The sequence below is a fragment of the Hyla sarda genome, chromosome 4, assembly GCF_029499605.1.
Source record: "Hyla sarda isolate aHylSar1 chromosome 4, aHylSar1.hap1, whole genome shotgun sequence".
In the NCBI taxonomy this organism is placed as follows: Eukaryota; Metazoa; Chordata; class Amphibia; order Anura; family Hylidae; genus Hyla; species Hyla sarda.
This window is the reverse complement of record NC_079192.1, coordinates 38619650-38635388: the sequence shown is the minus strand read 5'-3', so window position 1 is coordinate 38635388 and position 15739 is coordinate 38619650. Positions and strand designations below refer to the sequence as shown.

Here is a 15739-nt window from a genome sequence, read left to right as displayed (position 1 = left end):
GTACGGTTGCTGGATCCGGTTGGGAGGGGCGAAAACCGGCCGCTCCCGTATCCGTCCCGAACCCTATTCATTTCAATGAGCCGACCGGAAGTCAAACGCTAACTCCTATTGTCTCATTTTTGCTCCGTATACAGTTTTCTGACCGGACCTAAAACCGTGGTACACCACGGTTCTAGGTCCGGTCAGAAAACCGTATTTGGACGGTTTTTGCCCCTCCCAACGGGATCCAGCAACCGTACACTACAATAGTAGTGAGAAAGCACCCTTAGGCTGGGTTCACACCACGTTTTGTTAAATATATACGGCTGGGAGGAGGGGGCGGTGCTTAATCGCGGCGCCCGCACTCAGGGGAACCGTATTTAATGCATGTCTATGAGCTGACCGGAGTGAACCGCAGCCTCCGGTCGGCTGCTTTTTCGGCCGTATGCGGTTTCCCGACCGCAGGCAAAAACGTGGTCGACCACGTTTTTGCCTGCGGTCGGGAAACCGCATATGGCCGAAAACGAAGCTGACCGGAGGCTGCGGTTCACTCCGGTCGGCTCATAGACATACATTAAATACGGTTCCCGAATACGGCTGAGTGCGGGCCATGCGATTAAGCCCCCCCCCCTACTCCCAGCCGTATACGGGAGCCGTATTTAACAAAACGTGGTGTGAACCCAGCCTTAGAGGGGATAACCAGACTTCAAAAATGCATATCCTTACAACAGTCTTTCCCAACCAGGGTGCCTCCAGCTGTTGCAAAACTACAACTCCCAGCATGCCTGGACAGCCAAACACCAAGGATCGAGCAACTGTACACTACAATCACACAAGTAGTGTGAAAGCACCCTAAGCTTTACATTTGCATAAAACAAAAAAAATTCTATGTACAAAGTAACTTAAACAATACAGAGTGTGGTTTAAGGTTTTCTAATTAAATATAAATTCTTGCCACATTACCAGGAAGTATTTATAATGATGTTTATACCACATTATGCAAAGTGTGTGTTCACTGTCAGTTTGTCGTGCATTTTTTGGTTACCTGATTCCACAGGCGTTACATAGTGGTGTCCCGTCCTCTGCGTCCCTCCATAAAGGGGTTTTCTGGGTCTTACAAGATGCGCATTGTTTGCTTCCTAAACATAGAGATATTAATTTATATGGGCACTGTCAATAAAAATAGTTTTTGCTATAGCACTCCTTATGGTAAATAAAAAATCTTTCTAATGTTCTTTGTTTTAAGAAAAAAAATGAAGTTTTCTATGTTTTAATTGTGTTTAAAAAAGCTGCCACTGCTCCCTACTTGTCCAGAGCATATTTCTCCCCATCTCTTGCATAGACTTTGCATTCCTGCTGGCCTGGCAGAAATCCAAAATCAGGAAACGCAGAAAGTCTGGAGAGCTGAAGGGGGGGGAGGGGGGAGGAGAGGGTGTGCAGCCTTAACCGATCATAGCTCATCTCACACTGAAATGCTCTGGGCTGTGTGTGTAGCAGAGTGAGGGAGGAAGTTCTCCCCTCTATGGCTTCAGATGATGTCACGCCTGCTGGGGAACGCCCCTTCCCAGTCTGTGAGTCTGTGAGATTGAGCAAAAAATACAGAGAAATATGAAGGTAGAAAACTAAAAAATAATAAAAATAAAGGCAGGGGGTGGTTTATCATGATGGGGCAGTGAACTGGGAGGATTATAAAAGTTAACAAGATCATGACAAGTACTCTTTAAGGCCGGGTTCACACCATATTTTTACAATACAGTTCCAGTATATGTTTTCAATGTGAAAACCGTACGGAACCGTACTGAGAACCGCATGCATTGACTCTCCATTGAAAACCGTATGCCAAACGATGCATCAGGTTGTGTCCATTTTGTGTCTTCTACGGTTTTTTCCCGTACCCAAAACTGTAGCCTACCACGTTTTTTGGTCCGGGTGAAAAACTGTATTGAATCGTATACGTTTTTTTTAAAACATGGGAGTCAATGGGAACCGTATAGAACCATATGTGCATACCGTTCCATCCGGTTTTCATTATACGTTTTTTGACTTTGCACAGTTTTTTTTATTGTAATTTCAATCAAACAAGTGAAACTTTATTCATAATGGAGTGAAAAGTTTAAAACATATAAGTTTTTTTCTTAAAAAACTGATGCAACCAGACATCATATTTCAAACCATATCTGGATTAAAATTTGTACACAAGTTTGGATACAGTTTAGTCAGGTTTTGAGGAATCAGTTATTTTATCAAAAAACTGATACGGGAACTGTATACGGGAACTTTTATTAAATGTATAGAAACTATCATTATTATTATTATTATGCAAGTCTGGCAGATAAAGAACTGATGGGGCTGAGAGGGACAGTAAGAGCCCATTCACATGGCAGAATATCCGCATGGAAAAATTCCAGACGGACATCCTGCGCGTGGCAGTGCCGACTGAATCAGTCAGCGCCAGGACCTCTAAGAAATGTGCCACCTCCATAGATGGCAATGTTCTTCCAAGAGGATTCCGCTAAAAGTTCATTCTTTCTGCACATTCTGGAATTTCCACTTCATAATTTTATGCCACAGGAATTACACCGCATGCATGGTGCAGCAGAATCCCATTGGAAACAATGAGAGGGAGCGGTCACCTTTCTTTGTGTGTCTGTTTTAAGTAAATACTCCCCATTAGAAAACATTTTTAGAGCATGTCTATTCTGTGTTGTGATGTTCCTCTGTTATTCTTCCTGGAAATGTAAGGAGACTTTTTGTAACCCAACAGATGTTATGGCCCATGGGTATTTTTGGTTATATTGGGGTTTATTATTGTCAGCATACCCCTGTACACCTGCATGTATCCCTGTCCCTAATGACGTAATTGGTTGTTTCTATTGTGCAATTTTATGTAATTTTTTTTGTGACGATGGTTCACTTTATGTATTTAAAGGGGTTCTCAGGAAAAAGAAAATTTTTAATCGACTGGTGACACAAAGTTAGACAGATTTGTAAATTACTTCTATTTAAAAAATCTTAATCCTTCCATTACTTATCAGCTGCTGTATGCTCCACAGGAAGTTGTATTTCTTTCTGGACTTCTTTCCAGTCTGATCACAGTGCTCTCTACTGACACCTCTGTCCATGTCAGGAACTGTCCAGAGCAGGAGAGGTTTGCTATGTGGATTTGATTGTACTCTGGACAGTTCCTGACATGGACAGAGGTGTCTTTAGAGAGCACTGTGGTCAGACTGGAAAGAACTCCAGAAAGAAATACAACTTCCTCTGGAGCATACAGCAGCTGATAAGTACTGGAAGGATTAAGATTTTTTTAATAGCTGTAATTTACAGAATCTGTTTAACTTTCTGGCACCAGTTGATTAAAAAAAAAAAATATATATATATATATATATATATCTATATATACATATATATACTGTATATAGTTTTCCACCGGAGTACCCCTTTACGGGGGGGGGGGGGGATGAGTGGATTGGCAATAAAAGGCAAAAAAGTCGCCATTGTGCACATTGTACACCACTTTTGTATCCTCCTTTCCTCCTATAAATCACTCCTTGATAATCTCTAAGTGTGTGATTACTATTATTATTTATAATTAAAATGTTATGTTCTCATAATCAGTGCATGAATATTTATTGTCACCATAGACAGCAGTATATATATGATAGGTACTTGAGGAGGGCGGAGGCATGTGATCGTCTTCAGAACCACTGGACAGAGATGTTGACTTAAATCGCAGTCTGGATTTCGTGCTCTTTCTTCTACTTCTTGTCCGGCTGTAAAGAATCCAGAAGGTCAGGTCGGCTATTAACATGCCATTCTTAGCAACACATCATTTTAATATATTCTTATCCACAGACTTTGTGCTGAATAGATTTATTGTACTTTCAACTATTGTTCCGCCCGTAGACATTGCTAAACCCAAATCGACAACTGTAGAGGTGCTACTAGCCCTATACCCCATATGTGCCAAGGAGCAAGACGTGAGATTGTGAATGAATGAAAGATTTTATATATATATATATATATATATATATATATATATATATATATATATACACACACACACACTAGCATGCCCAGGAATCAGCCTTAGCTCCAGCTATGGAGTCTCAAAAACTGATTGGGTTTTATGCCAAGCCAGAAATCTCCCCAGAAGGAAAGACAACCCATCTGCAGACAGCTGTTTCAGGGTGTTTGCCCCTTGTCAGTACAGAGCAGGGTGATCTGGCTTGGCTGGTGAGCGGCCATCTCTGTAGATTGGTGCGGTGTCCCTCTCTGAGGGAAATAATTATTTTACATATATTTATATAAACTCATGTACAACACATACCACAGCTATGGTGCCTATGAAAAATAAGAACCAGCCCAACTTGGCCCCTTCTCTCATGAGTGGTGTGAACTTTCTTTAAAGGGGATGTCAAGTGAAAAATAACTTATCCCCCTAACAACAAAATAGGGGATAAGTAATTGATCGTAGGGGTCCGGCAACTGAGACCCCCTTACAAACTCTAGTACAGGCCCCGACTCCCAGAGAGGCTGCGTGCTGTAGACGGAACGTGCTCTGTTCGTTTCTATGGGAGTGTCAGAGATGCTTGGGTGCTGTACCTGGGTATCTTTGACGCTCCCATAAAAGTGAGTAGAGCATGTCTGCAGCACATACTTTCTCTGGGAGTTGTGGCCCTTTTGTGAGGATTCCAGTGGTCGGACCCCCTCAGCAATCCTGTGCATAGGGATAAGTTATTTTTCAAGTGGACTATATACTCAGCTGGGACACTGAATTAGAGGTGATTAAAGTACCATGGGGAAAAACATATCCACAATCCAAAGAATAGGGGATACGTTTTAGATTGCGGGGGGTCCGACCACTGGGACCCCCCGTGATCTCCTGTATGGCACCCAGACTCTCCCGGGGAGTGACAGGTCACGACCCATGCACGAAGCAGAACTTATGCTCTATCCAAAGGTAGTCAGCTATCTCCGGCACTCCCATAAAGATATATGCAGGGGGCGCCACGCATATATCTTTATGGGAGTGCCAGAGATAGCCGACATCCTTTGGATAGAGGATACGTTTTTCCCCATGATATATCTCCTTTAACACGTGGATCCTTCTGGTGGCATCTTATTTCCCCTCAGATAAAAAGGGGTGGGCATGTTGACCTCCAACTGCCTGATACTTCTCTCCCCCAATATCTGCCCCTGGGAGAGACTGACATTTACCTAATGTGTATGAACAGTTTTATATAGTTAGACAATCCTGCCAAAATCAGTAAGTTTGGCCAACTTTCATCCAAATGTATGAGCACCCTAAGGCTCTGCTTCTCGACAGGTGCCACATTATTAGCAAATATGGCAAAGCTAACCCTACCCAGGCATCACACCACCCTTTTATCAACAGCTTTGAAGTAAAGAAGTACAAAGCCATCATGCCCCAAAATCAAAAGCCTAAGTTAAAAATTTTGGTCAGGGACCACCTCTCTGTTGTGTACTTCCCTTAAAAGGGTACCCTGTTGAAAAACGTTTTTAATTTTTTTTTTTAAATCAACTGGTGCCAGAAAGTTAAACAGATTTGTAAATTACTTCCATTTAGAAATCTTAATCCTTCCAGTACTTACCAGATGCTGTATGCTCAACAGGAAGTTTTTTTCTTTTTGAATTTCCTTTTTGTCTAAGCACAGTACTCTCTGCTGACACCTCTGCCCAATTTAGGAACTGTCCAGTTTAGGAGTTGTGGTGGCCCAGTATGGGAGATGATACCCTTGCTGCTCTGTCAGGCAGCCTTCTTCAGTGTCCCCAGGGCCCCTTGCACCTGCCCCTAGTGTAACAAGATCAGGCCTCATCACACCCCACTACCACAACTTTTGGCGTCACGAACAGGATACGGGTGTGGGCCTTATGCCACAAGTCCTCTCCTAGTCAAAACTGTGTCCAATATTGTCTGCAAAAACCGCATGTAAATGCGATTTAAGTCTGGGCCAGAAAGTGTATGGAACTTTGCAAATGAAAAGTGGTTTACTTGTGGCGCTTGTGAAATAGAGGGGGAGGTGAAGAAAAGACTGTTATCTGCTACTGAGAACTGTACAGAGATAGTATCTGAAAGGGTTAAGTTGGTCCCATGTTTCCCGTGCGCGCAAGCGGTCGCAGCTCTGCCCAATCAGTCCCCAGCGGTGACGCCTCTTCAATCAAGCGAGGAGGAACCAAAGATCTGCCCTGTATTGCACAGGGGGAGATTTTGCCGACCGGACCAAAACAGGAAGTTTATCGGAGGTTCCGGCTGCTGCATCCAGCTCTGCTACTATCCGTCAAGCACCCACTGTAGTGCAGACTCTGCAAACACCGATTGTCAGTATTAAGTCTCCGGTGTCAGTATCTGCTAGCATTAACCCATTAGTAAGAAGGTGAGAAGTTCAGCTCGCTGACCAGAAAATTAAAACTAACCTTTACTGTGGACGGTTAAAATCCATGAGGACAAAAATATCTAAATGATGAATAAAAACATCGCGCCGACGCGTTTCGGGCTGCAGATGAGCCCTTAATCATGGCAATGCATAAGCGGACAGTGCCCGTTTATATATGAAATACCATATTGATGTTTTTATTCATCATTTAGATATTTTGGTCCTCATGGATTTTAACCGTCCACAGTAAAGGTTAAGTTTTAATTTTCTGGTCAGCGAGCTGAACTTCTCACCTTCTTTCTATATGCCATTAACGGGAAGCGGCCCGTGTGTTCGTGCTCCAGACTGCTCTCTCCCTATGAAGCCCAGGACTACATTACGGTGTGGTGAGTGAGCTGAGTTGCCCCTTGGCACTTCCTACATTATTAACCCATTAGTACCTGCAAGTCTGGTCGCAAGACGGATTACAACCAGGTGCCTGCAAAATAGAGGGGGAGCATCCATTACAGTACCCCCATCAGTCAAGTCCAAGCCACTGCAGCACTTTAGCAATCATCTTAAAGGGAAAAGCATCTTATTCTTCTTAAAGCGACATCGCACTCAAAACTTAACAAGATGTCAGAATCCAGCTCTCCAGATCAACCAGGCAACAGCGCCCCTTCATCTCCAGCAGCGAGGTCATCACCTGCCCCAGCAGCCAGGATCTTGCCCGCTCTACCTGCAGTCAGCATCAACAGTCCTGGTGTTCCAGCATCTGCACCGGTATTTATGGGGAACCCTGTCCTCCCTACCTACAATAGAGACCCCTTCACCCTGAGGGATTTCAAAGAAAGGATCCAGAGTTTGTTTGTCTTTTACTCTTTCCCTCCTAATCAACAGGTGCAATTGCTCACAGGACAACTCCAGGGACCGGTGCTAGAGGAAGTCCACACGTGACCAGCCTCCGAGAAGGTGACTGTAGAGCAGATCTTTGAAGGATTGTACCAGGTATTTGAGTCACATTCTCCATCAGAGGTACGTCTCCGGCTGTATGAAAGGTGACAAAAGCCAGGTGAGACCTTGAGAGAATAGGGCCCTACAGAATGCCGTAGAGACTGTCCAAAAGCTAGATGGTATAACTCCCAAGCAGAACAATAAGTCGTTAATGGACAGATTTATTGATGGGGCTCATAATAAGTGGGACAAAGCCCAGCTGAGAATGTTAGCGGTCCAAAACCCCAAGTGATTGAGTCCGGGACTGAGTTAGAGGAAGCTTTTGCGCCTTTTACACCTGTTCCAGAGCCACTAGGGACGGTAGCCAGATCTATACCACCTCCGTCATCAGCCCCTTCCCCAGTGTCCTCTACTTTGCTAGTCACTGCAGCCTCAGATTTCCAGAGTGTTAGGCAGGATATTGAACAACTGACTAAGGCTGTGAAGGAGCTTGCAACCCAGGCCACTCTACCTCACCATGAACCGCCCCTGCCTAGGAAACCTGCCCCTGCTCCCCACTATTTCAATTACCGCAACCTCCGCCCAATAGACCCTCGGGGACTCAAAGACCCTTTTGCACTTACTGTAATAAGTCAGGACATCGGAAAATGCAGTGCAGGGATTTAAAATGATTTCCCCTGAGGTCAAGGGCCGGGCCCTCAGGAAAACAGTCATCAGGTCCAATCCCCGCGCAACCTCAGTCAGGACTCTCACTTTATGTCACCTCCTGCCCATATGTAAAAGTTATTGTAGAAGGTGTACGCTTGGAGGCATAGATAGATACAGGGTCACAAGTGTCTACTATACCTAAAAGTGTTTTCTATCAGCATTGGGATGCTAGTTTATTGTGTGAGCCTGATGAGGTTAACTTCCGAGTAGTTGTGGGTAATAGGCAACCAGTCCCCCCAGATATCAATACTAGGAGCCAACCATTCAGTTGGGAGAGCATGTACTCAGTGGACAGGGAGTGATTGTAACTAATGTGACAGATAAGGGGTCTGCTGAGTTTAAATTGGGGATGAACATTACGAAGAATTGTTTCACTGAAGTGTTAGATGCCATGTATGCCTCTCTTCCCCCATATGTCCCCTTCAGGCCAGTGGGCTGCGCAGCACCACTTGAAAGTTCTACAGGCGGAGCAGAAGTTTGCTAACAAGCAAGGTGAAATCTGCAGAGTACGAGTTCAAGACATCAGGTCGGTGACCTTACAACCCAACACGGAGACTATCATCTGGTGTTGTGCACGTCCCGGAGTCAAGAATAGGGACTATCAAGCCCTGCTGAAACCTATGCAATTGGAAGATCATCCTCTTGTTCGAGCTGCGACAAGCCTTGTCACTGTCACCAACGGGAGAGTCCTGGTGCGGTTAGTAAACCTGTCTGATTCTGCTACTGTCTTGCCCAAATACACTCCTGTAACCCAGCTGTACCTTCTAGAGCCAAAAGACATAGTAACAGAACGTCTGGTGGCCCGACAGCATGCAGCTCAAGTGGCCGAAGGAGCCAGTGTGAGCCCTCCAGAGCCCTGGTGGGTGCAACTCCAAGTTGGAGACAACACTACCCCAAGGGATCAAGTCAATGGAATCATCAATGTTGCCAAGAGGTACCATGAGGCTTTCAGCAAGCACCCCACAGACTTTGGGCAGACTTCAATGATTCAGTACCGGATCCTCACAGGTCAGAGCCCACCTATCAATGAAAGACACCGTCCGGTCGCACCCGGCATGTATCAGACTGTCAAGAAGATGCTGGCCAACATGAAAGAGGCAGACGTAATCCAGGAAAGTCAGAGCCCCTGGGCGGCACCACTTGTCCTAGTCATGAAAAAGGACAGACCCATCCGCTTCTGTGTCGACTACAGGAAATTGAACAATGTCACACACAAGGATGCTTATCCATTGCCAAGAATGAAGGAGTCACTCACCGCCCTCGGGTCGGCTGCTTACTTCTCCACCCTGGAATTAACCAGTGGATATTGGCAAGTGCCCATGGATTGGGAGTAGATCGCCTTCGTGACACCCATGGGACTGTTCGAGTTTAAAAGTATGCCGTTTGGGTTGTGCATTGCCCCTGCTATGTTCCAGTGTCTGATGGAAAGGTGCCTGGCCATCTGAATTTTCAAAGTGTCCTTTTGTACCTGGATGATGTCATTGTGTATTCCAAGTCCTACCAGGAACACCTTAGCCACCTGTCAGACGTCTTTCAAGTCCTGATCAAGCATGGGCTGAAGATCAAACCATCAAAGTGTCACTTGCTCAAACCTCAGGTTCACTACTTGGGTCGTGTTGTCAGCACAGATGGAGTCCAGCCTAATCCTGTAAATGTGGAAGTTGTCAAGAACTGGTCAACCCCACGCATGGTGAAGGATTTCAGGAGCTTCCTGGTGTTTGCCTGCTACTACCGCCGTTTCATTCCCCACATCGCCCAGGTTGCAGAACCCCTCACAGCTCTCTTACTGGGTACGGTGAAGGAGAACTACAATGGAAGACTACCTGTTGAATGGGACAAAGAGCAAGAGATGGCGTTCCGAGTTCTCAAACGTCTGCTGACAGAACCTCCCATCTTGGTGTATCCAGACTACAGCAAGCCATTCCGGCTGTACATTGATGCCAGTTTTGAAAGTCTGGGAGCTGTCCTGTCCCAAGTCCAGGAAGGGCAAGTGCGAGTAATTGCCTATGCAAGTCGTAACCTGCAAGGAGCTGAGAAGAACGATACAATATACAGCTCATTTAAGTTGGAAATCCTGGTGTGGGCCGTGACCGAAAAGTTCAAAGACTATTTGGCTGCAACGCCATTTCTGTCTACACGGATAATAACCCATTGGCCCACCTGAACACTGCCAAGTTGGCTGCCATCGAGCAGAGTTGGACTTCAAGATTAGCCAATTTTAGTTTCACCATCAAGTACAGAAGTGGCAAGTCGAATGTCAATGCCGACGTACTGTCTAGGGTGACCCCAGACGAAGAACCCCCTGTCGAAGACGTGTGGGAAGACGTGGAGATGCACGGTTTGTGAACCAGAATGTTGTGACTGCCCTCATGGACGGTGAAACCAGGTCCAAAAAGGTTGAAGAAGACCTATACACCTGGAAGACTCTTCAAGACGAAAGTTGAATCATGGGGGATATGTTGGACTACCTTTTGGCAAAAAAAGTACCAACCTATCTACGCCAGGCTCAACTTGACTACGAGCTGAAACGTTTGTGGCAACAGAGGAAGTGACTGTTTGTGCACAAGGGACTGTTGTACCGAAATTCTTTGGATCCGGTCTCTGGTGATCGACTTCATCAGATTCTGGTTCCCCAAAGAGACACGGCGACGGTCCTCAACGCATACCATGATCAGTCAAGACACTTTGGAGTCCACAAGACCGAAGCAGCTGTCAGGCAAAGATTCTATTGGATCGGAATGCAGAGTGACATTGAAAAATGGTGCAGTGAATGTGCAGTCTGTAATGTCACTAATGGGTGCAAGGACGCAAGAGCACCCCTTCATACCATCCAGAGTGAAAGGCCCATGTCAATTTGTCTGCTACCCGCTCTGGGTACACATATGCTCTCACCATGGTGGATCACTACTCTAAGTGGGTTGTCGTTGTACTCATTAAGGACCTCACAGCAAAGACAGCCGCCCAGATCTTCTTCTTCCAATTGAGTGCAAACCCTTGGGTGTCTGGACTCTGTCCTGATGGACCGCGGAATGGCCTTTGAGGCCCAACTCTTCCAAGAGCTGTGTCAATTCCATGCATGCAAGAAACTCCGGACTGATGCTTACCACCCCCAGGAGAACAGGCTCTGTGAGCGCATTAATCAAGTCTTTATTCACATGTTGCGAGCAGCCTCTGTCTCCAGACATGAAGAGTGGTCCCGATTGCTGCCCGAACTATTGGAGATCTATAATAACACAGCCCATTGTTCATCGGATACACCCCATTCTACTTGATTATGGGGTGACATGGGCAGCTTCCTAAGGACCAAGCATTTGGGCTCCAAGCCCCGTTCAACAACTCTCCGCAAGCCTCGCCCATCCGCAAGAAGATGGGTGAGGCTCAGCAAAGACATATAGGACTATAATCGTCATGCCACTGCCAAAGCACTTCAATTGGGCGACAAAATGTGGCTGCGGAAGTTTTCCAAGAACCCATAAGTTAGACTCTATCTGGGAGACAGAACCGTACACGGTGACGGCCATACCCTGTCCAGATTCAGATGTGTATGAAGTACAAAAGCATGGGTCTAAGCTGCAAGTTGTTCACCGAAAAAAGATCAAGTTGTGTCTAAAAAGAAGATCTGCCAGTGCTCCTAGCACCATCTCCTCCAGCTGTCAGACCTGCGAGAGAGTACGTCCCAGGCGAAGGGATCCATCCATCTATGGATTTCCCCATGTTTTCTCCGAGTCAGCCTGTGATCTTCTGTATCTCACCAACCCCGGGCCGGTCCAACAGACATTAATCTCCACACCAGTCGCAGTCTTGTCACCGTTGGCTCCAGTTTATACCCCCAGTCTCTAGAGTGCCGACCCTGTGATCAGTCTCTTCACCACTGCTGCCAGTGACTCCGAATCCAACTAGTCCTTGACTAATGTCAGCTTTCAAGTTCACTGAGGAAGAAATGGCTGCTGTTCCAGAGGTTCCAAGAGCTCCCAAAGAAGAAGGCGTTCCAGACTCTCCAGAAGTGGTGTTGCGCAGGTTTATATGTAAACACTTAAGTTAGGACTGTAACATTACTTGTAGTCCCAGTCCACAAATGTCCAATATATATATATATATATATATATATATATATATATATATATATATATCTATATATATCTGTCTAACATTTGTCTGTCCTCATGTACTTACTCTTCTGGCCAGAGGGTTCCCCTGGAACTAAAAGTAAGACATGTGTAAAGGCAGAGTACATTATGCAGAGGTAAAATGGTTATACAGTATCACAGTACTTGTTGAGTTCTGGGGAGAAGTGTTAAGAACAGAAGGGGCCCCAGCAGCCAAAGCATTGAGTAGATAGCCTCCGGCAGCCCAATCTGCAAACTTGTGTGTATTATGGTTTAAAATGTGTTCCTAGAGCAGTTACAAAGCTCGTTAATCCTACATGTTTACTAAACCAAAGAGCATGTATGGACATTAACAGTGCTACATGGACTCATTTCTACCTTGTTCTATAACCAGACCTGTGAAGGACATTTTACATAATGCCCCAGGAACTGTCACTAGGCCCCAGTGGCCACTTCAGTCCTCCACCCTCCAGGACTGGGCGTCGAGGACGACTGTATTTAAGAGGGGGAGTTTGTGGTGGCCCGGTACGGGGGATGTTTCTCCGTACCCTTGTTGCCCTGTCAGGCAGCCTCCTTCAGTGTCCCCAGGGCCCCTTGCACCTGTTTCCCCCCTGTACATATGTTCTGCAGTGTATTGTATTATAAAATGTGTTGTATCTTTAAGAGTTATGTCATGTGATTGTTACCCAGGAGGTACCAGTGACCAGGTGATCCCAAGAGTGACCTATGGACTCCCTGCTAGTCTCCCCCATATAAGCAATGGGTGGAGCTAGCTTCTCCCTCTTTGAGCTCTTAGCTCTTGCTTCCTGCTGAGGTCCAGTGCAGTCGTGCCTAGAGTGTGTGTCCAGAGTGTTGGAGACCTCAAAGTCAAGTCCTTCAGCCACCATCAATGCAAGTAAGCTAAAGTTACAGCAAGCCCTTAAAGTCTATGTATCACTGGTCACCTCCTTGGGTCCTGGCTGAACTGTATAGACTTTACCATCTGTCTACCCTCAGTAAAGCTACCATTGTCCGTAACTTGACGTCGGAATCTTTATTGCCCCCCCATGCCTAGCCCAGGACCCAGCGGTATACCTTCGGGTGGTTTTAGCCTAAACCACGCCCTGGCATCATGAATACAAGGGGTCATTGACATCTGTACCTAGGGTAACAAGTACATCAGCCCTCATCACACCCCGCTACCACAGAGAAAATCCCCATAGCAAACCTATCCTGCTCTAGACAGTTCCTGACATGAACAGAGGTGTCAGCAGAGAGCACTTGTGGTCAGACCGAAATGAAAATTCAAAAAGAAAAGAACTTCCTCTGTAGTATACAGCAGCTGATAAGTACTGGAAGGATTAACATTTTTAAATAGAAGTAATTTACAAATCTGTTTAACTTTCTCGCACCAGTTGATTAAAAAAATTTTTTTCCAGCAGACTATCCCTTTAAGGTACCGTATATACTCGAGTATAAGCCGAGTTTTTCAGCACGATTTTTTGTGCTGAAAACACCCCCCTCGGCTTATACTCGAGTGAACTCTCCACCCGCAGTGGTCTTCAACCTGCGGACCTCCAGAGGTTTCAAAACTACAACTCCCAGCAAGCCTGGGCAGCCATCGGCTGTCCGGGCTTGCTGGGAGTTGTAGTTTTGAAACCTCCGGAGGTCCGCAGGTTGAAGACCATTGCGGCCTTCGACATCATCCAGCCCCCTCTCACCCCCCCTTTAGTTCTGTACAGTACTCACCTCCGCTCGGCGCTGGTCCGGTGCTGCAGGACTGTCCGGAGAGGAGGTGGTCCGGTGGGATAGTGGTTCCGGGCTGCTATCTTCACCGGGGAGGCCCAGCCCCAGAATAGTCACGTTGCCTTGACAACGACGCAGAGGTACGTTCATTGCCAACGTACTTCTGCGTCATCGTCAAGGCAACGCCTCTATTCTGGGCCGAAAGCGCGGAGAAGAGGCGCCCCCGGTGAAGATAGCAGCCCGGAACCACTATCCCACCGGACCACCTCCTCTCCGGACAGTCCTGCAGCACCGGACCAGCGCCGAGCGGAGGTGAGTACTGTACAGAACTAAAGGGGGGTGAGAGGGGGCTGGATGATGTCGAAGGCCGCAGTGGTCTTCAACCTGCGGACCTCCGGAGGTTTCAAAACTACAACTCCCAGCAAGCCCGGGCAGCCATCGGCTGTCCGGGCTTGCTGGGAGTTGTAGTTTTGAAACCTCTGGAGGTCCGCAGGTTGAAGACCACTGAGGGCGGATGATGAGAAGAGGATGATGAAGGGGGGGGTGTGGGATGATGACAAGAGGATGATGAAGGGGGGGTGTGGGATGATGAAGGGGGGTGGGGATGATGACAAGGGGATAATGAAGGGGGGTGTGTGGGATGATTACAAGGGGATGATGAAGGGGGGTGGGGATGATGACAAGGGGATGATGAAGGGGGGTGGGGATGATGACAAGGGGATGATGAAGGGGGGATGTGTGGGATGATGACAAGGGGATGATGACAGGTGATGATGATGAGGGTCTGGATGATGACAGGCAGTGATGATGATGAGGATGTTAATGACGGGTCTGGATGATGACAGGGGGGGATGATGTATTTCCCACCCTAGGCTTATACTCGAGTCAATAACTTTTCATGGGATTTTGGGTTGAAATTAGGGGTCTCGGCTTATACTCGGGTCGGCTTATACTCGAGTATATACGGTAGGCCCTGCATAACTACTGCACTTATTATTACCAAGGTTTAACCGTGTTACCTCACTGGAGACCCTACATCACATCCCCCATTAATGTTCCGAACCTGTAAAATGAAGTCATGATGAGCTGACAGTCGTCACATTTCTCCTTCTCAAAACAAAGGTGCATCTGAAACTCAATGCCCTGGAAGGCGGGATCCTGTTTTTCCACTCCCTTCATCGGTGTCTGTTGCTTTCGGGGGGTCTTTCTAACACAAACCTCACTACCTGTGGATGTATTTAGTAAAGAACATTCTCCGGATTGGTCTTCCTCTCTCTCCACAGAAGATACTTCTCCTGAAGTACTCAAGTTGCAATCTCCAGACACTAGGCCACCATGTATAACGGGACTTCCCCGTTCTGAGCCTTGGACCTTATGTGGTTTATTGGAGGAAGTCGAAGAAAGATCATCAGAATTAGAAATCTTACTTTTCACCATTTTAGGATGACCATCACCATTCCTCTGCTTGTGATCTATTTCTTCGATCCTTAGAGGATCTCCTCCTAACTTATTTAAGTGGCTGCATTGCATATTAATCAGATTTAAGAGCTCCATGGCATCGCTAGTCATAGAGGAGGAGCATGGAGTCATCCTACGACCATTCCTTACAGAGTCCGTCCTTACGTGTTCCCCATTCTTGGAGCAACTGTTCACTTGGTCATCTTCAAAATTATTGTCCCTTTTTGGTAGATTATTCATGCTTTCTTCCAGTAAATAAATAATACTGGGTTCTGGAATTTCCGTCACACATGACATTTTGTGCCCAAATTTTTGAGATTTTTTGGTGTGGTTTCTTGGTACTGAAGAGGACCTTTTAAAAAAATAAAGAAATACCGTGTAAGTTAGGTACAAGAAAAGTTATGGAAATTGATATTGTCAACCAGCTGTTTG

At 46.3% G+C, this 15739-nt stretch overlaps 1 protein-coding gene across 2 annotated transcripts in view; it reads right to left on the bottom strand.

Annotated features, from left to right (window-relative positions):
- The window catches only part of ZGLP1 (zinc finger GATA like protein 1), a 60749-nt gene that overhangs the window by 20566 nt on the left and 24444 nt on the right, over positions 1–15739 (bottom strand). For both annotated transcript variants that reach the window (XR_008892175.1, XM_056570579.1), the window contains exons 3-5: positions 14913–15659; positions 3649–3752; positions 1025–1118 (exon numbers count right to left, since the gene is read on the bottom strand). Coding sequence is in view for 1 of the 2 variants with exons in the window: in XM_056570579.1 (XP_056426554.1) it covers positions 1025–1118; positions 3649–3752; positions 14913–15659 (945 nt within the window). In the remaining variant the exon portion in view is untranslated. The remainder of the gene's footprint in view (positions 1–1024; positions 1119–3648; positions 3753–14912; positions 15660–15739) is intronic.